The 23,135-nt window shown below is 38.8% G+C and overlaps 1 protein-coding gene across 1 annotated transcript in view; it reads left to right on the top strand.

The window, feature by feature from the left end:
• The window catches only part of HMCN1 (hemicentin 1), a 552,382-nt gene that overhangs the window by 486,915 nt on the left and 42,332 nt on the right, over nucleotides 1-23,135 (top strand). The window contains exons 87-97 of the mRNA XM_004013873.6: nucleotides 215-484; nucleotides 1,059-1,229; nucleotides 1,365-1,535; nucleotides 10,579-10,749; nucleotides 11,154-11,324; nucleotides 12,335-12,505; nucleotides 12,671-12,841; nucleotides 16,661-16,810; nucleotides 17,109-17,246; nucleotides 18,565-18,686; nucleotides 19,325-19,562. Of these exons, the coding sequence (XP_004013922.3) occupies nucleotides 215-484; nucleotides 1,059-1,229; nucleotides 1,365-1,535; nucleotides 10,579-10,749; nucleotides 11,154-11,324; nucleotides 12,335-12,505; nucleotides 12,671-12,841; nucleotides 16,661-16,810; nucleotides 17,109-17,246; nucleotides 18,565-18,686; nucleotides 19,325-19,562 (1,944 nt within the window). The remainder of the gene's footprint in view (nucleotides 1-214; nucleotides 485-1,058; nucleotides 1,230-1,364; nucleotides 1,536-10,578; nucleotides 10,750-11,153; nucleotides 11,325-12,334; nucleotides 12,506-12,670; nucleotides 12,842-16,660; nucleotides 16,811-17,108; nucleotides 17,247-18,564; nucleotides 18,687-19,324; nucleotides 19,563-23,135) is intronic.

A 23,135-nucleotide genomic window follows, 5' to 3' on the forward strand; every position in this document is an offset into this window, starting at 1 on the left:
GGCCATGCTCTAGGCTAGATTGCTTAGGCATTTAAAATTTTTACCGTTTACTAAATAAAACATTCTGTCAATGGCAATTACAACCTTAACAGCTGAGAAGCTACATTTTATTTAAAAAAATCAGTTTTTTTCTAAATAATGTTATTATATAATATGACTCACAATGTAAATATAATTCCACAAAAACTAAAAAAACATGTGCTTTTCTCCATAGGTCCTCCTATTATCACTCTTGAACCAGTAGAAACTATTATTAATGCTGGCAGCAAAGTCATCTTGAATTGTCAAGCAACTGGAGAGCCTCGTCCAACCATTACATGGTCCCGTCAAGGGCGCTCTATCCTCTGGGATGAGCGAATTAATGTGTTGTCCAACAACTCATTACATATCGCTGCTGCTCAGAAAGAAGATACATCTGAGTATGAATGCGTTGCTCGAAACTTGATGGGTTCTGTCCTTGTGAGAGTGCCTGTCATAGTCCAGGGTGAGTGTGATATTTGTTTACCCTGATATGTTCTTATTAAACAGTACCTAGGACAATCTAAACAATAAAAACCATTCAGCATCTTAGCCCACATCTCTTGTACCCTTAAGATACTTCTAGATTATAGGGATAGGACAAAAATCACATTACAAACTGAAGAGATTAAAAACAGTACAGATGAGAGCTGCAGAATACCACGTTAATAATTCAAAATCCCAAATGGAATTTTGTTTTTAAAACTAGGTTAAAATTATTATCAAAAATCAGTGCATAGTTTTGCTTCAAAGAATGACATATTTCCAAAAGGTAAACAGCATATAAATCTCTTCGTCGCTCACTCTTTCAACAGCCATGTCCAAATGAATCAGGACTGGAACCAGGAAGAAACTCTAGTTAGCTGCTCAGTGCTTCTCGGATGCTTCGGTTTTAATTTTACACTAAAGAAGAGCTTCCATAAACAATTTCTCAGCCTTTCTATGTTCAGTTCTAGACCGAGTGCATGTCTTCCATGAAATCTGACTTACAATTTTTGTATTTACAATAACAGAGACCAAGTATAGTGTTTTATTTGCAGTCCCCGGTGGCTTTTCCCAGTGGTCGGCCTGGAGACCCTGCAGTGTCACCTGTGGAAAAGGGATCCAGAAGAGGAGTCGTCTGTGCAACAACCCCTCTCCAGCCAACGGGGGGAAGCCTTGCCAGGGATCGGATTCAGAAATGCAAAACTGTCAGCATAAGCCGTGTCCAGGTACACCTCTTTATTCAACAGACAGGCACGTGGTTCAATAGATACCCACTTCTGTCCCCTAACTATGGCTTGTCTCAGTATAAGTTCTTTCGATTGAAACGTCCCTGATGGTGTTAACGTGTCGCCTTTGGATAGTGGATGGGAACTGGTCAGAATGGAGTCTCTGGGAAGAATGCACGAGGAGCTGTGGACGCGGCAACCGAACCAGGACCAGAACTTGCAATAATCCATCAGCTCAACACGGTGGGCGGCCGTGTGACGGGATTGCCATGGAAACCATCATGTGCAACATTCGGCCTTGCCCAGGTGAGAACCCAGAGATGGGCAAAACTTGCATCTTTTTGACCCATACAAAGTAGTTATAATTACTTTTTCTTCTTTGTTGAGAAGAGATGTTATGGCCTCAACCTTTGAACACATTCTCTATGTTTCACTTCTGTCTCATGGATGTGAGGGTGTGGCATTAAATTAGTGTTAATTCAAGTACCTGATTTAACTGAACATGAGAAAGATTTCCAAACTGTGGTATATTTTTAATCTTTTAAATGCAATCAAATTAATAGAATTTTAGAGATGTTGAAGATCTTAGATAACAGCTAATCCAGTCATTCATTTTCAGATGAGAAAAATGAAGCCTAGAGAGGTTAAAGACCTGCCCAGAAATACATGGCTGGCGAGGAGAAAATAGCATTAGCTACATTCACTCAATAAATGTCATGTGCTAGGAACCATGCTTAGGACTTTATCTACATGTCATTTTTGACTTTGTGAAACAACATAGGTATTTTAGGGTTCTAGGTGTCTTCACTATAAGAATCTTTGCTGCCAAGCAAGCAGTATTGCCACACAACTAAATAGACCATAAGACAATTTTGCTGTAAAAGATAAATTAATGAAAATAAAGGTACATCTAAAAGGATATAATTAAGATGAAAAATTAAAAACAAAGTTTTTAAACAATTTGTTGTGAAAAATTAAAAATGAAAATATTTTGGAAAATACTTGAATACATTCCAAATGTGTGTAAATTCGTGTTATAGTTGTATTGCTTCCCCAATGGGTCAAGTGGTAAAGAATCTACATGCAATGCAGGAGATGCAGGAAACTTGAGTTTGATCCCTGGATCAGGAGGACCCCTGGAGAAGGAAATGGCAACCCACTCCAGTGTTCTTGCCAGGGAAATCCCATGGACAGAAGAGCCTGGTGGGCTACTGTTCATAGGATGGCAAAGCCGGACATGACTGAGCTTGCATGCACGTAGTTGTATTGGGATATATCTTGGAAAACAAAGGTACTTCCTTTCTCAAAGTTTATCATCAATGATTCAGGATCTTAGTGTGTTAGCCACTCAGTCATGTCCAACTCTTTGTGACTCCATGGACTGTAGCCCACCAGGCTCCTCTATCCATGGGATTTCCCAGGCAATAATACCATTTCCTTCTCCAGAGGATCTTCCCAACCCAAGGACTGAACCCGGGTCTCCCACATTACAGGCAGATTCTTTACTGTTTGAGCCACTAGGGAAACCCTCAGAATCTTATGTTGGATATATGTTCTTTCTGATGTAAAAAAAATCTGCTCTTAAGTCTTTTCAGCTGTCCCCTGAAAGTAAAATGAACAGAGGAGGGATACTGCTATTTTTTATCAATATATGTAACATATATAACTGATCATACATACCTGGACCACAGTTAAATGTTCCATCCCATTCTCAGTCCTTATATTTCACCAAATTCTCTAAGTCAGATTCTGTCTCAAATACCACAATTCTGGCTACATTATGTTACCATTTTCTAGAAACATATTCATCAAGAAACACATAACCTTTTCCTTTTGCAGGAATATAAGAAGAGCTTGATGGGTTTGCCTGCAACTTCTAATATTGTGTGATAAATTTGACAAAGATAGCATTAGAAACCAATCTTTAGTACCTAAATTAGCTAAAAATGATACTGGAATAATTAATACTCCTAAAGGCTGTTATGAATTACAGTTAGTCACTCAGTCATGCCTGACTCTTTGCAACCCTGTGGACTGTAGCCCGTCAGGCTGCTCTGTCCATGGAATTGTCCAGGCAAGAATACTGGAGTGTGTACCCATTCCCTTCTCCAGGGGATCTTCCTGACCCAGGGATTGAACCCAGGGATTGAATACAGGGTCTTCTGTATTGCAGGCAGATTCTTTACTGTCTGAGGCACCAGGGAAGCCCCTATCCTATGAATTAGCCATTACCCTTTTATATTCACCACAGCTTGGTAAATCTTTGCTTTTGACAGGTGGGAGGGATGATTGTGCTCACCGAAGGATTTACAAACTGATATGATATCACTTTAGTATGGTATGCAATCCGACTTTATACTCTTATTTCACACTTCAGTAAGTTCTCTTATCACTGTATTTTCTATCAAGTCATTATACATAAGTTATTGACTTTGCTAAGACCATCACATCTGCTCATCACTCTATAGATCTTAATGAGACCTAAGATGTATATAATATAAAAATGGGAACACTGAGTCAGTAGGGAAATGAAACCACTGCCAACTGGTTGAAACCTGTCAACCAGCTATTTTATCTTTCACAGCAAAATTGCCCCATAGCCAATTAGTTGGAGGAAAACCTCTTTGGAGGCAAAGATTCTTTGAGTGACTATACTAGGTGTGGTATATTAGGGCTTTTTCTGATTAAAGTGACAGAAATTAAATTAAAATAAATAGACCATCTATTTAGACCATCTAAATAGACCAAGCTTAAATACTAAGCATCCATAGAAAATTCTATTTTCAGGTATGATTGAATCCAAGAATTTGGCTAATGTTTGTACCAGAGTGTTTTCCATCTCTCATCTCTGCTTTCCTTTCTTTGGCTTTATTCTTCATTAGACACTGTGTGTGTGGAAAAAATGACTGGTGGTACCTGGCCTACAAGGGCCTTAGAATCTAAGGCCTCAGAACAAAAGAGTTCCTCTCTCTCAGAATTTGTATCAGCCTCTGGGAAGGAACTGCTTGATTTTGTGGGTCCCAGGCTCACCTCTGAACTCAGGGAGTCCAGGAGAAGGATACTGCTCTGAGAGCCAGCTTGGGCTACTTAACCACAGTGGATCAAGAGAGGCAAGGCTCCTTGTTTGACAGCCTGAAAGAAATCCTGTGGAATAGAAATCACTCATTAATCCAACAGATATTTATTGAGCGCTCGGTCTGTGTTCAAGGCACTGTTCTAACTGCTAGGATTAGAATGGTAAATGGAGAATGTCACGCGCATACTAATAAGCATATAGAACAAACTGAAGAGTTGAAGTGAAAGAGCATACCTGCAAGAGATACTTTACCTGAGATGGTCTAAAAAAGGGATGTTGACAAAAATGAGATAGTTACCCTCTGCATTGGGTATTGCATTCTATTGTACAATTCAGGAAACTATATGATAAAATATTTGATATGAGAAAATACATGATAATTTACTGAGGTTATATAACTACTAAAAAGTGAATTAAGGATTTGATCTGATTCAAGTTGATCTGATTCCTAAGCGTATTCACTTATATCTTGGGTGTCTTAATTTGCAGCTGAGAATTTCTATTATGTTATAAAAATTAAATATTCTTTATGAAATCTAAAAAAAATTAAAAAGCCAAGATTATTTTATCAGCTATGATATCATTTAGCTTTTCATTATATAGATATTTGTACATGTCCTAAAATAAAACTCAAGGTGTCTTTTTTTCTTTCTGTTTTTATTGAGTAACTATTGGCTTACTGCAGTCTTGCTCGCTGTTCTGTTGGCTTACTGATTTTTAGACTCTCTTTGGTTATCTCTCAGCCCCTAAACCGATTGAATTTAGCTGTTATTATGGCATATTGTCAGTGGTGTTCTGGATCCAGCCTCTGACAGCGTGTGTCTTTTCCCACTGGGAGTTTCATGACATCACATTGATAGGTAGATATGGACCATGGTGGGAGTGTTTTGTATCATAAAAACTATAGATGATAAATCAGTGTTTCCTCCCTACTCCCAGAGAGCTGGCTGTTAAACATTTATCAGTGTACTGCTACTGCTAAGTCGCTTCAGTCGTGTCCGACTTTGTGTCACCCCATAGACAGCAGCCCACTTAGCTCCTCTGTCTCTGGGATTCTCCAGGCAAGAACACTGGAGCGGGTTGCCATTGCCTTCTCCAGTGTGTGAAAGTGAAAAGCGAAAGTGAAGTCGCTCAGTCGTCCCGACTCTTAGCGACCCCATGGACTGCAGCCTCCCAGGCTCCTCCGTCCATGGGACTCTTTATCAGTGTATACCACTGCAAAATGGGCATAGCCTAAGATGGTCTTTTTCATCCAGGGAGTATGTCAGCATCTTAGGGACAGAAGAGGTTTTCTTTTAATACATTGTTGGATTCAACTTGATAATATTTGTTGAGACTTTTTACATCTATGTTCATGAAAGATATTGGCCTGTAGTTTCCCTTTTTTGTAATGTCTTTGTCTGGTTTTAGTATTAGAGTGATGCTGGCCTCATAGAAAGAGTTAGGCAGTAGTCTCTCTGCTCTGTCCTCTGAAAGAAAAGGTAGAAAATTGGTATATGGTACATTTTTTCCCACATATGTTTGGTAAAATTCAACAGTAAACCCATCTGGTACTGTGTTTTCTGTTATGGAAGTTTATTCGTTACTGATTACATTTCTTTAATAGATATAGAACTATTCAAACTGTTTTCTCATGTGATTTTTGGCAAATTGTGTCTTTCAGGGAGTTGGTCTATTCCATCTAGGTTGTCAAACTGGCAGACATAGAGTTGTTCAAACTCTATTAAAATTCCTTTTAATATTTTTAAATAGGATCTATAGAGATGCCTCCTCTTTTATTTATGATATTAATAATTTGTATTCTTGTTCTCTTGATTAGCCTGGCTAGAATCTTACTGATTTTATTGATCTTTTCAAAGAATTGGCTTTGGGTTTCATTGATTATTATCTATTGATTTCCTATGTTCAGTTTCACTGATCTCTGCTCTATTTCTTTTCTTTAGATTTCATTTTCTCTTTTTAGTTTCCTGAGGTAGAAATGTAGATGATTTATTTTAGATCTTCTCTAATATATGCATTCAGTACTATGAATTTCCCCCTAAGCACTACTTTTGCTATCTCCCACAAATTTTGATAAGTTGTATTTTCATTTGCATTTAATTCAAAATATTTTTAATATCTCAAGATTTCTTCATGAAATTGTATTATTTAGTAGTGTGTTGTTTAATGTCCACATATTTGGGGATTTTGCATCTATTATTGATTTCTAGCTTGATCCCATTGTGGTCTGAGAGCAGACATCATATAATTTCTATTTTTTTTAATTTGTTAGTGTATTTTATGGCTCAGAATGTGGTCCACCTTGATGAATGTTCCATGTAGGCCTGAGAACCATGTAAATTCTGCTGTTCTCAGATGAACTAGCCTATAGACGTCAACTATATCTAGTTGATTGCTGTTCTTGAGTTCAGTCATTTCCTTATTGTTTTTCTGCCTGCTGGATCTGTTATTTCTGATTTTTCCCAGTCATATATGCTTCAAAAACTCTTTTTCCCATTCCATGATCTCTTCCAAGATCACACTTGCATAATGTGTCTTGTCTCTTTCAGTTCAGTTGCTCAGTCGTGTCCGACTCTTTACGACCCCATGAATCACAGCATGCCAGGCCTCCCTGATGTCTCTTTAGTCCCTTTCAATTGGAACAATTTCTTAGCTACTTTTTACATTGTATGGCCTTGCTATTTTTTAAGTCTATAGGCTAATCATTTTGTAAGAATTTTCCATTTAGGTGTGATATTTTTTCATGATTAGATTCAGATTTTGCATTTTGGCAGACATATCACAGAAATGATTGTGTTCTCAGTACATCATATCACATGACATCTCAAACTGGTGATGTTAACTTTGTTCACTTTAACAGTGAACAGTGTTTTTCCAGTGTGTAGTTACTATATTTACCTTTGTAATAAGCATTTTGTAGGGAAACTTTAAGACTTCATAAACATCTTGTTTCTTATCAGTCTTTTACCTACCATTTTTAGCCTCTATTTATGATTTATTTTTGCTTTAAATCAGTTATTACTATGATCTTACAAGACATTTTACTTTTAACTCAATCATATCTCCTACATCTATTATTGGCTTTCCATTGTAGGAAAAAACTTTTCTCTCTCTTTCTCCCTTTTTTTTTTTTTTTTGAGTTATATCAGTAAGAACTCAAATACCCTTCCCTTCAGTGATTTATAATGCACAATTGTCATCATTTATTATGATGCACAAATTGTCCGAGACTTGGTTAGTGGAGATCCCTTGAGGCTATCTTCAGTGTCCTCTTGACCTGTCCCCATGATTCTATGAACACTTCCACTTCCTGGTACAAATTGCTATTTTAGGCCTACTCATTGGAAAAAACTCTGATGCTGGGAGGGATTGTGGGCAGGAGGAGAAGGGGATGACAGAGGATGAGATGGCTGGATGGCATCACCGACTCAATGGACGTGAGTCTGAGTGATCTCCAGGAGTTGGTGATGGACAGGGAGGCCTGGCATGCTGGAAATCATGGGGTCGCAAAGAGTCGGACATGACTGAGTGACTGAACTGAACTGTCTTCCCTCAGTTAGAGATATTTCTAAACTGACAGTCTTCCCTCTAAAAAAGATTGATATCTTCTGGGGTAGGCCATCCTGTTGCCATATGATCAGTTATTAAAGATATACTATTGGATTGCTGAAAGACTGAGCTTTTTTGAAGTATCATTCTGAAAGCATTGAGAACTTTGAGTGAAGAATAGCAGTACTAGCTCAGGGCTCACACTTAGGTGATATTGTGTGTCTCATACTTTTCTAACACTTTTCAACTATCAACTCATTATTTTTCATGCCCATCCTAGTAAGGTAGGTTCTTTTCTTATCCACATACTGCAGATGAAGAAACTAGACACCCAGATGCTAAGTAATTCGTCTAGGATCACACAGCTAGTAAGGGCAGAGTCGTTATTCAGGCACAGGGTATCTGCTCTAGAGTCTCTGCTCTCCTGCCTTTCCAAAATCAGAACCGCAATGCAGTGTAATAACAAATTCATCTATTTTACTTTTCATAATGTTCTAATTCCTCCATAGCTGTTGTCTTTTGTATTCTTTAGATACTATGAAATTTTATACCTTCTCTGGTTTATACTGTCATTTTTGCTATCCTTCCATTCACATAAAAGAAACATTTCAATTCTACCATGTTTCATGCCATGAAATTCAATTTTGGTTAGGGTTTTCTCAGTTCAGTCACTCAGTTGTGTCCAACTCTTTGCGACCCCATGAATCGCAGCACGCCAGGCCTCCCTGTCCATCACCAACTCCCGGAGTTCACTCAGACTCACGTCCATCGAGTCCGTGACGCCATCCAGCCAACTCATCTTCTGTCGTCCCCTTCTTCTCCTCCTGCCTCCAATCCCTCCCAGCATCAGAGTCTTTTCCAATGAGTCAACTCTTCGCATGAGGTGGCCAAAGTACTGGAGTTTCAGCTTTAGCATCATTCCTTCCAAAGAACACCCAGGGCTGATCTCCTTGCAGTCCAAGGGACTCTCAAGAGTCTTCTCGAACACCACAGTTCAAAAGCATCAATTCTTTGGCGCTCAGCATCCATACACGACCACAGGAAAAACCATAGCCTTGACTAGATGGGCCTTAGTCAGCAAAGTAATGTCTCTGCTTTTGAATATGCTATCTAAGGTTGGTCATAACTTTTCTTCCAAGGAGTAAGCATCTTTTAATTTCATGGCTATATTGACTTAAAAAAATTAAAAGGATCTTCAGCTAAAACCTCTATCCTTATGTCATAGAAACTGTAGCCCACTAGGCTCCTCTGCTCATGGAATTCTCCAGGCAAGAACACTGAAGTGGGTAGCCATTCCCTTCTCCAGGGGATCTTCCCCACATAGGGATCAAACCCAGGTCTCTTGCATTGCAGGCAGATTCTTTACCATGAGTCACCAGGGAAGCTCCAGAATAGAATCTATAGAGATAAGAAATTAATAAATGTCACCCAGTTGTAATCCCCCCCCAAAATGCATGTATCATAAGGGTTTTTTATAAGAGATGAAGTCTTTCATTAACCAACACCCTTGAAAATAGGACATATTAAAACAGTTGGAATAGCAGAATTTTGAAATGCCATAGTCCATATATAACTATGAACATCAGTGAGTTTAATTAATAAAGTAGTAGTCTTGAATAGTACTTGCCATTTAATGAAAGGCTTTCTTTCCCTTTTATGTTTAGTCAGCTGAAATAAATTTGTGACTGTTTCTTGTGTCTACAAAGTACAAGAATATGTAGTCAATTCAATTAGACACCAGTTAATTAGAAGAAAATTCAAGATGTGTTTTGAAATATTTTCTAAACAAAGAAACCAAATGATAATTCTATTCCTTGTTTCTCAACTTACAGGTTGTGTTGGTAAGAGAATATTTAGACAGGACCTTAAAGCCCTATGGTTCCTATCTTGGTTAAACCTGGTGACCATGGCAACAAGCTTTTTGAGCCCCACATCTAGAAAATACCTTTTGACAAGAATATGACCTGATACTGACTTATACATAAGAGAAACCATAATGTTTATCCTCAGCCCCTACACCTGGAAGGAAACATAAGGTTGTTCCAGTCCTGTGGTCAGATGGTGTAATATGTTAGTTACTAAAAGGAAGGCCTTAATCTTATTTCTTGGAAACTACTGGTCAATTTTTTCTGTTGTTTAGGAAGCAGGTGAGTGTGTTATTTAGAACTTTTAATCCATGAACATTATGTAATGGGGAAAAATTTTCAAAGAGAACTGTGCAAATCATCATGCTGTTGAAAGGTCCAAGTACATTTTTAACTGTGAAGCTGAATCAGGTTTGAAGATGTGGCCTTGCAGTGTGGGGGCCAAGTTATCATTATGGAGACAATTGTGTTCTCTATAACTGCATCAAGATTTGTTATACAGCTAAGCTTCTGTTTCCTTCCACTTTCCCCAGAAAATAGGGCTTTATAAGCTCAAACTTTATTTACATATGGTAGTTTGATTACATTTAATTTTAATAAAAGAGCCCCTTTGGATAATTTTAAGCATTTATTTTGGCATCAGGTAGCCTTCTCAATTTCCCTATAGACACTAATTCTCATGAAAATCTAACCAGAGGGGGAAGGGAAGAACATCATTTGTTATGTTTGCTTTGGTTCAATTTCAGTTATTTTTTATTCTGGGCTAATTTAACTCATTACAAGTTATTTATTTGTATAATTTTTTTTTTCTAACAAACATGGTTCTGTGACTTGAAACTCTGTCTTGGGATGTTTGTAGTTCACGGAGCATGGAGTACCTGGCAGCCTTGGGGGACGTGCAGCGTAAGTTGTGGAAAAGGTACCCAAACAAGAACAAGACTCTGCAATAACCCACCACCGTCATTTGCTGGATCGTACTGTGATGGAGCAGAAACACAGATGCAAGTTTGCAATGAAAGACACTGCCCAAGTAAGACAAATACAATGTTTGTACTCTCAATAATTTAACCTCTAGGTCTTATCTAGGGAGTATGTCATTACCAATCAATGTCAAATGTACACACTGCTATATTTAAAGTGGATAACCAACACGGCCCTACTGTATAGCACAGGGAGCTCTGCTCAATGTTATGTGGCAGCCTGGATGGCTGGGGAGTCTGGGGGAGAATGGATGCATGTATATGTATGGCTGAGTCCCTTTGCTGTCCACCTGAAACTGTCACAACATTGTTGATCAGCTATCCTCCAATACAAAATAGAAACTTAAAAAAAAAATCAGTATCAATAAGATCATCACTCAACCTATCAATGTGCAGGGTTTAACTTGATCGTTTCTAAGTAGTAACAGAGCACATATGTTTTTCTTTAACCCAGTCGATGGCAAGTGGGCCACTTGGACCAGTTGGAGTGCCTGTTCTGTATCCTGTGGAGGTGGCGCCAGGCAGAGAACAAGGGACTGCTCTGATCCTGCTCCCCAGTATGGAGGCAACAAATGTGAAGGGAGTGATGTCCAGAGTGATTTTTGTAATAGTGACTCTTGTCCAAGTGAGTGTTGGAAATAGTGAGTCAACATTATACTTTCTTCAAGTTTCATTATGGCCTTAGGTCCTTAAAATTACAGCAGTCTGTTACTTGATTTGTCTGCCATTGGTTTAAAATGTCAAAATGTTGCGTGGTTGCTGTTGTGTCTATATAATACCATAGACCCCACTGATTTATATGGGCAGAGGTTATATCCTATTTCATGTTCTTTATAGGACCAGCTGCAGAGTGCAAGGACTAGGGCATCCTTCCACACTAACTGGTGATGCTTCCTTAACAGAAGCAAGCAGATGCCTCTCTGCCTTAATTTAGTCACCCAAGCTAGAAGTGTGGACCCTAGCAACATTTCAGTTCATTGTATCCTGAATGTTATAGCTTGACTCCTCAGAGACCTTCTCTCATTCCTATCCTCCAGCTCCTGGAAAACTCTCTTCGTTGTGGTTCAGTCACTAAGTTGTGTCTGATTCTTTGCGACCGCTTGGACTGCAGCACGCCAGCCTCCTCTGTCCTCTGCTGTATCCTGGAGTTTGCTCAAATTCATGTCCATTGAGTCAATGATGCTATCTAACCATCTTAGTCTCTGCCTCCCCTTTCTCCTTTTGCCTTCACTCTTTTGCAGCATCAGGGTCTTTTTCGGGGGTCAGCTCTTCGCATCAGGTGACCAAAGTATTGGAGCTTCAGCAGTCCTTCTAGTGAATATTCAGGGTTGATTTCCTTTAGGATTGACTGGTTTGATCTTGCAATCCAAGGGACTCTCCTAAGTCTTCTCCAGCACCACAATCCAAAAGCATCAATGCTTTGGCACTCAGCCTTGTTTATGCAGGTTAAATGGAATTGCACAGTCACTGGAATGTATATCCAGTTTCCAGTCAGACCAACAGCTAAACCACCTGTCTTTGGAAGATGCCTATTTTTAGATCTGGGTGTTTCTTTTCACTTCCTGGATAGAGTCTTTCTGTACTCTTTGGATGAATGTCATTGTTTACCACTTCTCCAATGGTTCTGTGTCGTAGCTCATGGTAACTGGAGTCCTTGGAGTGGCTGGGGAATATGCAGCCGGACATGTAATGGGGGGCAGATGCGGCGGTACCGCACATGTGATAACCCTCATCCCTCCAATGGAGGAAGAGCTTGTGGGGGCCCAGACTCCCAGATCCAGAGGTGCAACACGGACATGTGTCCTGGTGAGCTTCCCAACCCCTGGCAGCAGAACAAGTAAAGCCTTTCATTCAGTGCTCCTTGTAGCAGCCCCATCGTTTCAGGTCTTGAAAGCTGTATAGGTGGAGTCACCCTGGGGGTAGATTTTATAACCCATTTGTCAATATTGACCATCTCGTTCTTGTTCACAGTGGATGGAAGTTGGGGAAACTGGCATAGTTGGAGCTGGTGTTCCACCTCTTGTGGAGGAGGTGAAAAGACACGAAAACGGCTGTGCAACAATCCAATACCATCTAAAAGTGGTCGCCCCTGCCCAGGCGATGCTACTCAGGTATCCAGATGTAATATACAAGTATGTCCAGGTAAGCAACTACATTAGACTTTGGCAGGACCACATTTAGATCCACTCTGAGCCCTCAAATTACAAAATAGTGCCAACTCTGGGTGAAAGAGGGGCTTCCCAGGTGGCTCAGTGGTAAAGAATTCACCTGTCAAGCAGGAACATAGGTTTGATCCATGGGTTGGGAAGATTCCCTGGAGAAGGAAATGGCAACCCACTCTAGTATTCTTGCCTGGGAAATCCCATGGAGAGAGGAGCCTCATGGGCTACAGTCCGTGGTGTTGCAAAGAGCGGGACACAACATAGAGACTAAACAATGACAACAACTGGATGGAAGAATTGATGCAGCTCTGCGCCAAAGCTCATGCTGTATATTAGTCTCTACTTGCCCCCTTCTAGGCTCCTTTTATAAAAGGATATAGTCTTCCCCCAGCTGTAAATAGAGTCCTGGGCTTGAGGACTAAAAAGGGCAAGGAAGAGTGGGCAAACCAGGCTGAGATTCCAGGCAGAAAAATGAGGGTGGGGGAGAAACTGAATAGCTAATAGAAATACACGATTGGAGGCTGTTCTTTCACAGATTGAAATATAGATAACATGAGTATAGACAGTAAGATAGGGAAAATTCAATTTAAGGGAAAAGATTAGGGGGAGTTCAACTACTATCCTTCAAGTCACGCAATATGGCTAGATATTGAGATACAACAATTCAGAAGGAACAGAGTTGGCTTTTTAGAACTCATGGACCTCAGAGTTTACTGGAGTCCCAAGAAATGGTGGAAAATATTAAGGGTATTCATCTCAAAGAACCAGACCAAAAAGAACATTTTCACACTGTTGAAATATGGATATAACATTGGACATTCCAAAGATTTAAGGTTGCTTTGGGAATTAAATATCCCTGAAAATCAACAAGGCCCATTTGACAGAGGGACAGAAAGGAGTTACATGAACAGATGTATAGGATGTAAGCTGGCTGAAAGAGCAAGCATCCTTGCTCAGTTGCTTAATGCGTCTCCTCAACATGGCGCTGATCACCAACGATGTTGAGACTCTTAACATGTAGGCACAGTGACAGGTCTCATTTCAGCTGAGACATTTGGAGCTCAGTCCCTCGTGGTACCAGGGACCCAGTGACAGAAGAGGTCCAAATAGGCAAATAATTTGGATTACAGGATCTGACAGAGAGTTTGAAGGATCCCAACTGGGTAGACAGAACAAGGAGACATCTGTTGAACACTGGGATTCAAGTCTCTAGTGAGACTAGAGAATCAAGGTCAAAATGGGAGGCTAATCATTAGTGTTGACCTTGAGAACTAAGGAAATTAGTCCTAAGCAGGGCTAGAGAAGGATAGCAGGATCACTAAGGATAAGAACAAAAGTAGCCAACCAGGGCCTACTATGTACCTGCCTGCGTCATCTTGCTGCATGGTTCCCATCACTCTCTAAACTCTCTACTCTTAGCTTCTCAGATGTGACAAGCCACCATCTCCTAAAAGGGCGACATGTGTTGTATCTTCTACCCAGAAAGCCTTTCTCTGCCTTCCTTGACTTGTATATATGCTCAGTCTTAAGCAACTAATCTTCCCATCTTTAGTCTATTTTTACCTCTTTCTCAGACTTCCCTGAATAATAGATATCTTACACGTTAGTGCATTTCACATCTATTTGCAGAATTCTAATTTAATTATCTCCCCTGTTTAGATATAAGTGCTATGAAAGCAAGCTTCATGTCTTTTTTATCTTTCTTACCATTGTATCTTCAATACTTGACTAACAGATGAATATAATCAAGAACATGAAGGGTGAATCAATGTGAAAAAAACTGTTTCTCTCACTATTAAAATAATGCAAAATAAAATGATGAAATACTTACTGACTTTTCTCAGATTGAATACAACTGTATTTCTTCTCCCCAGTATATAATTTGTTGTTTAGTTGCTAAGTCATGCCCGACTCTTTCACAACCTTATGGACTGTAGCCTGCCAGGCGCCTCTGTCTGTAGGATTCTGCAGGCAAGAATACTGGAGTGAGTTGCCATGTCCTTCAGGGGATCTTCCCAACCTGGGATTGAACCCACATCTCCTGCATTGGCAGGCAGATTCTTTACACTGAGCCATCAGGGAAGCCCCAGTGTATAATACATGACAATATCTGAAACACCTTATGATTGCTTCAAACTATATTCAAGAGTGTGTGTGTTAGCGCTCAGCAATGTCCAACTCTCTGCGACCCCATGGCTCCCCAAGGAACCACCAGGCTCCTTTGTCCATGGGATTCTCCAGGCAAGAATACTGGAGTGGGTTGCCATTTCCTTCTCAGTAAAAAAGAATCAAATAATTAATATTTTTAACTATTAGCTGCTCTGAACCCAGATACCAAGAATATAATTTGCATTTCTATGGGATTATTCTGATTTTTTTAATCTTATCCATTCAGCTGTCATCTATGAAATTCTTTCCTTATATTTCAAGAAAAAAAAAGCTATTTAAAACCTGGAAATATTCACTTTGCTAAATATTTCTGAATGTATGCAGAAGCATATAACATTGTAAATCAACTATACTTTGATAAAATTAATTTGATGTTTGACAGAAAACAACAAAATTCTGTAAAACTATTAGTTTCTTCCCAGTGTATTTCCCTCTCTTGTCAAAGCATGGACTCCTTAGCCACTGATTCTGTGTTAGTAACCAATATTTTTGTTGAACAATGGAAAGAAAGCATAAAATTACTGTAGTTAATTTTAAAAGTTTGTATGATTCTTGCTCAGCATAATTGTCTTGGTATAAATTTTGCAGCAATGTTAAAAGTACAATAATTCTTCTCAAATTTTTCTCAAGGTAAACATATCCCAGTATATATATAATATGAAGTGCTTGGTAAGCCATTGATCTGAAACCCAAGACTGAACAATAGCCCTTAAACATTTCACATTTATGTTGATAGTGACCAGTCACAAGGCTTTGGAGCTGTTTCGTTGGTGATACCTCCTTCCTTCTGTGTTCTCATGAAGGAGGCAATGGATAAAAGAATGTGGGTTTTCTGAATCATTTTTCTAGATCCCACATTTACGCATTAATAGACGGTAACTTGTTTTTCTCTTTCTGACATACAGGGAGCTCAGCTCAGTGCTCTGTGACGACTTAGAAGGGTGGGGTGGGAGGGAGGCTCAAGATGGAGGAGCTATACGTATACATATAACTGATTCCCTTTGTTGTACAGCAGAAACCAACACATTGTAAAGCAACTGTACTTCAATAAATAAATGTAAAAATAAAGAATATGGGTTTTGATGACAAGCAGATCTCTATTTATATCCTCACTCTACTGCTTCCTAATTAAGTAATCATGGGACAATCACTTGAATGCTCTGAACTTTATTTTCCTAGTCTGCAAACTCTGGCTATTTATTTAAACTGTGGCTATTTAAACTTACCTTATAGAATTTTGGCTAGAATGAGTTAAAACATATTATGTGCTTCCTATAGAACATGACATGCTCAATAAACCCTCATTATTATCAACATTTCAGCACCATCACCAAACACGTACTTTATTTTGGCTTTGGGACTGGGCGCTGAGTGTATTCTTTGGATTGTGAAATAATACTATGATGTACATAGATTGGAAGGATCCTAGATTTATGCAGGATGATGAGTGTTACATGGGAGTAGAATGTTTTGAAAGCTTATTTATTTCACTCTGAAATTCAGATGTCATATGATATTTTAAATGTTTGGGAGAAGATTTGGAGCATCTTTGAATACTGGCTTTCTTTTCTCCGATGTAATGTTGATGAAATTGTTTCCTTTCCAAGAATGTTTTCTCTTCCCGCAATAGGTGGGCCCCAGCGAGCCAGAGGAAGTGTTATTGGAAGCATTAATGATGTTGAATTTGGAATCGCTTTCCTTAACGCCACGGTCACAGATAGCCCAAACTCTGATACTAGAATAATACATGCCAAAATTACCAATGTACCTCGCAGTCTTGGTAAGTCTCTTTGCTGATAAAAGTTGTCAATAAGCCTCTTTTTTTTAACATACATTATTCTTCTTCATCTATTATTTCCACTTAAAATTTCTAGGGATGCTACTACTAAATGGGCAGTGTAATAGTCCTTAGTTTAATCCCAATGGTAAACTCTTTTTAAAAACTGACACTTTTAGATGCTATTTTTGTTGTTATTCAAGTATATTTAGAATTCATCCCTTTGAATAACTTGCTGTGAATAACAACAATGGGCTGTAAATATTTTTCTGTGACATCTTATTTACCCTTTTTTCTCTAGGTCCAGCAATGAGAAAGATAGTTTCTATTCTAAATCCCATTTATTGGACAACAGCAAAAGAAATAGGAGAAGCAGTCAATGGCTTTACCCTCACCAATGCAGTTTTCAAGAGAGAAACCCAAGTGGAATTTGCAACTGGTTTGTATCAACCGAACTTAATATCCTATTGCTATTTAAAAATATGATCGCTGTAAAAGTTGGCAGTTTAGAAAAATACATGTTCCCACAGAGGATACTTTCAAAGTCTTGTTGCCATCTTATCATAAATGACATAAAAGCAAGTTTATATTTTCCTATAAACTTTTACTGACATGGCTCTATAAGAGGCCATATGTTTTCAGATAGTATAGTGATTTTTATAACCTAACAGTTTTTTTTCCTTCATCTTTCCTGTATCTGTTCTCTTTTAATTCCTTAGAGAGGGGTTTGAAGGCCAAGCAGAGCAGGAAGCTGAGTCATAGCTATTAATTAAAGGTTTTTGTCTTTGAACCAGAGATTCAGTTATGATATCTGATAGGGGATTCTTTAATCAAAAAATTAGAAATATAAACAAGCAAATCTAAAGACTTTTCACTTTATCCTTAGCCTTAATCCATATGGATTAGCAATTCAGGGTCTTTTCCAAGGGCACACAACTTTTTAAAGACCTTTGTCTGAAGGATCTTCGAAGGTGGTCTGCCTTTGCAGCAGTGATCTTTAAGGTAGCAGGGCTGAGGAAAAGCAGAGCTTTAATCAGCCCACAAGACATGTGGGTCTTTGTGTGGCAATCCACTTCCTAAGATGCCCCTTTGCTGTTTCTAAAAGCACCAGAAAGAACAAAGCGCTGGAGCCAGACTTGTGGCTACTGCCAGTCCTCCTGGTCACGCTGTCTGTCCCCTTCTCACAGACAATCAGTCCATTTCTGTAGAACTGCCTTGCTATTGCTTGTCAGTTGAAAGTGTGGATTCCTTCACCTAATTCTAAGTGTAATCAGGTGAAATTTTGTAAAATATGTAAAAAAAAAAATTTCAAAATCAATTGAGTAAATCTAAGTTTAATTTGGGGGCTAAGTGCTATTTTCTCTTATGATTTTCTCTTATGATTTGTTCTCTTATGTTTAATTAAGTTTGAAGTATAATAACATAGCTGAACTGGTATAAAAATAAGTCTGTAGTGTGCTTACACAAACCATATTTTACAAATACACATACGCATGTGTGCGTTCTCAGTCGTATCTGGCTTTGTGACCCCATGGACTGTAGCCCGCCAGGCTCCTCTGTCCATGGAGTTTTCCAGGCAAGAATACTGGAGTAGGTTGCCATTTCCTTCTCCAGGGGATCTTCCTGACCCAGGAATCGAACCTGCACCTCCTGCCTTGGCAGGTGGATTTTTCACTACTGGGAAGTGGATCTGTATATATACATACACACACACATATATATATTTGCTGTTGAAATGAATAAATTTTAACTCCTAGGAGAAATCTTGCGGATGACTCACGTTGCCCGGGGCTTGGATTCTGATGGTGCTCTACTGGTAGATATCATTGTGAGTGGCCATGTCCTGCAGCTACAGTCACCTGCCGAAGTCACTGTGAAGGTAAAACGTTAGGGTAACTTGCCTTCACTGTTTATTGGAGCAGTGGTAAGAGTAAGAGGCAAAGAACATTAAAGAAGCACAGAAGACTTGTATAGTTTCCCTTGTTCACTTTGCAGAGTAAATCTCTAAACCACTAAGGGTAGAAATGGCTATGTGGTCTTTGTCTAAAAATCTTTAAGGAGGAGCCTTTATAAGCTTTTAGTAGTTTCATGACCATGCTTATCAGGACTAAGATCAGAGCTATGTTGATTTAAGCCATTTAACTTTCTACAGACAAAGAGAATAGTAAGTCTTACATAAAAGATTTTATAGACCATCCACAAAAGTATTCCAGAAATTAAAGAATGATAGCAATCGCCTTTTCACATTTTTACTTTACTCTTGACCGACAACTCCGAGTCCCTTATTAAACTCTCATTTATGACACTAAAATTATGAAACTAAGGTAGGTACAATGGTAGGTAGGTTCAAACTTTAAGTTTGAAAACTGCTATACAATTATAATTTTTATTTAGAACTGTATATTTTTAGACCCTAAGCCATTTTTATTTTTATCTCATTCTACATATCATAGTACCCTCAAGAAGAAAAAAAAAAAATAGCCATGCTGATCCTCAAATCCATATTGTCCTTCTTAGGATTACACTGAGGACTACGTTCAAACAGGTGCTGGGCAGCTGTATGCCTACTCAACCCGGCTGTTCACCATTGATGGCATCAGCGTCCCTTACACATGGAACCACACTGTCTCCTATGATGAGGCACAGGGAAGAATGCCTTTTTTGGTAGAAACACTTCATGCATCCTCTGTGGAATCTGACTACAACCAGCTAGAAGAGACACTGGGTTTTAAAATCCATGCTGCAATTTCCAAAGGTAATTCGGTTAAGGGAAAGTCCAGCTCTTCATGCTATGTAGTCCTTTCTAAATGGGTAAAAGAATTGCATTGATGCCACTCAAAATAAGGATGTCAAGGTACAGACTGAACATAATGTGTTTTTCATGTGTGTTGTCTATGTTTTATAAGTAAAGTCCTATGGTAAGTCCAATCCAATTAGCATTCTAGTACATTTGGTTTGCTAAGCTGCATCTTCATATATTAATAGCATATTGGAGTTGTTACTCTTCTAGCCTATATACACAGAGCAATTTAAAAAGATATTCTCTTGTCAATGATTTTTCTTTGGGTAATAAAGTCCATTTGTTCTTGTTTTGAATCTTACAAGATTTTTTTTTAAATTCATGAAGCAGGATGTAAAGGTGTATTTTAACCTAATCCAGAAAACAAAAAGTTTCTCTTAAAAAAAAAAAAAAAACGGGGGAGTAATCACCAGAATTCCAGCTGGCATTTGCTGTTCTTGGAAAGTACAGCTTTTGAACTGCTGCCTCTTGATCTTAGTAGTCCCCCTATGCTGGTGGGTTCTGACGTATCTACATTCTGAGATAGCCTTTTCCATTTTTGTTTTATTTAAATATTCATTTTTTAGGAGTATAATTGCTTTACCTTGTTGCGTTGATTTCTGCTGTACAACAGTGTGAATCGGCTGCAGGGGTACATATGTCCCCTCCCTCTGGAGCCTCCCAGCCCCTCCCGCCCTCTGGTTGCAGAGAGCAGTGGGCTGAGCTCCTGCGCTCTGCGGCAGCTTCCCGTTAGCTGTCTCTTCTACGTTTGGTAATGGGTATGTTTCAGTGCTGCTCTCTCCATTTGTCCCACCGTCACCTTCCCCCGTTGTGTTCACAAGTCTATTTTCTACATCTGCCTCTCCATTCCTGCCCTGCATATAGGTTCATAAGTACCGTTTTCCAGTGGTAAGAGGCACCATGACAATTAGCATTCCATATCCCATGGGGTTTTGACACTTGGAGATACTTGCATGAGGTTGTTATAGACACTAACTGGATGATTTTAATATTGACCTTTAGGCTCCCATGAGTATATTTTAAATGATTCGGAGTAGTCTGGCGAGTGTGTGTTTGCTTTGTGCTGGCTTTCCTAAAATAAATGATCATGTTTAGCACATACACTAAAAATTCATTTTCACTGTTTACCCTTGTTATCATCAGTTGTGCACATAACTGTTTTCTTCTTCAGCATCAGAACTGCTTCATCAAATTTGAGGTCATAGGAATGTAAGAATATATTCACATTTTTTAAACTAATCTCAGATTCATGAAGCCTCATAGCCCCACACCTTCTCCACCCACATCCGTCACCACCACCTTATTTTACTGTTGTTACGCATGTTACTTTAACTTGGACAAGAGAAAAGAGCCACTGAAACAAAGTTATATTTTCTTTTCCCCAGTAATACCTACTTTTAAAATTTAATCTCCACTTCTACATTTTCCAGTACTCCATACAATTTTTTTAAAAAACTTTAGCACAATATTTTGGTTAAAATGTATTTATATTATCTGGGACTAGGGGAATTAAGATGATTTTTGAGAAGTCATGTACTTTCTACCCAATTGTGTTAAGTCCTCTAAACTTGAAACTGCTTGATGGTCTTTATGGTTTCTATCTATTGAGGGATTTGAGTCCCACAGTAGAAGGAAACACTGAGACATTTAAAACCTCTTACTATTCTTGGATACTATGATTCTGTGAATCACAGCTGGTGTAGTTTGCCCGTTGGTTGTTACTGTTCCTGTTCGTTTAAGAATTGTGCACCTGCAGTTTCTTTTTAAATGACCACCAGGGGGCAAGCCTGCATTCTGAGTTGCTTAACCAGCACATGCTTTCTCTTGGTTGGGTCTAAACTAGAACTATGGTTACAATGCTGTTAGACTTGTACAGAGCTTGATGATAGTTCAGATTTTTAGACACAAAGATTTTGGTTTACCTAGTCTAAGGTAGGACCTTGGAGTCTGTATATTTAACACAGCCTCTGAATGATTCTGTTGTATCTAGTCTTTACTATATGATCCAAACCTAGGTTGCCCACATCATAGTGACTCAAAGGAAACCTTCATACTGGTTGAAAACAGAAATTTCCCAGGCTTCTTCCTTTGCCATTCTGACTGGGGCAGCACCAAGGGATCTATATTTTTAATAACTTCTCCAATAGATTATAGTATCAGTAAAGTTTGGCAGTTATTAGTCTATAAAGATCCTAACTTAATTTTTTGAAGCATATTCTGATAGTATACTAACATGATAGTATACTGGTAGAAGTGACTGCAAGGAAGAGCATAAAAATCTGGGCAGTAGTTTGTCTCAAGTGAAAGGGTACAGAGAATTTTATACTTATCAACGTTTTTACAATTATATAGTACCGTAACACACAAACAAACATTTTGTATTACCTTCCATGTCAAAAAAGAAAATCACGATATAATTCAAAGTCATGTTCTTTAACTACAAGAGAAAGAATAAAAGGAAAATATGTATTTTATGTACTTTGATATGAAAATCTTTGGACATTATAGGTAGAAGTATTTATATGGCTGAACCAATATTTAGAGCCCAAGTATGATGTTTAAAAACAAAAAAAGGAAACTGAGTAGTTCTTGGTAGCATTCCGACAAAAACAATGCACAATGAACCATCCATTTACATGACAGTTGCATTCCTAGAAAGTTTATTGTATATTTTAATCACACACACAAAAATGTTGAATAATTGCAAGAAGAGTTCTAGCCATAGATAATTACAAACAGCTTTCTGGATTCCACAAAAATCTTTTGGGGAAAGGGACACATCTTCATCTTGCATCCTTATCCCACACATTGCAATATTTAAAACCTGCCCTGGGGTCCACCCCACTCATGAAATAGGCTTCCTATTAAGCCCTGTCATCATCAGGACAACCAAAGTCTCTCCTAGGAAACTTCCCAGATGCCGCCTTATGGAAGCTATCTCCCTGTTTAGAACCAAAAATCTAAAGCTTCTATCAGATAATAACTTACATTTATGTGACACATTTTTCTACAACTGTGGCCCCAACACAATGCTGTACACAACATACTGGCTACATTAAGGCATTTGTAAATAAGTGAATACAAATGAAGCATGAATTATAACCACCTGAATTGTATTCCTTTTAAACCTTTATGTTGGGGTATAGTTGCTTTACAGTATTGTGTCAGTTTCTGCTGCAGAGTGAAGTGGACCAGCTGTAATGTGTACAGCTGCCTGTCCCACACCTCTAGGTCATCACACGGCTCGGAGCTGAACTCCTCGAACTGTACCGCAGGCTCCCCCTATCTGTTTTACACATGGCAGCACACGTATGTCGATGCCAGCTCCCAATTCAGCCCACCTGCCTCTCCCCCTGGCGTGTCCACACATCCGTTCCCTACACCTGTGCCTCTATTCCTGCCCTGCAAATAGGTTCATCTGGACCATCTTTCTAGATTCCATATACATGTATTAATATATTTTTTCTTCACTCTGTGTGACAGACACATCTCTAAAGAAGACATACAGATGACCAAGAGACACGTGAA

This window comes from Ovis aries, chromosome 12 (genome assembly GCF_016772045.2).
Source record: "Ovis aries strain OAR_USU_Benz2616 breed Rambouillet chromosome 12, ARS-UI_Ramb_v3.0, whole genome shotgun sequence".
NCBI classification, from domain to species: Eukaryota; Metazoa; Chordata; class Mammalia; order Artiodactyla; family Bovidae; genus Ovis; species Ovis aries.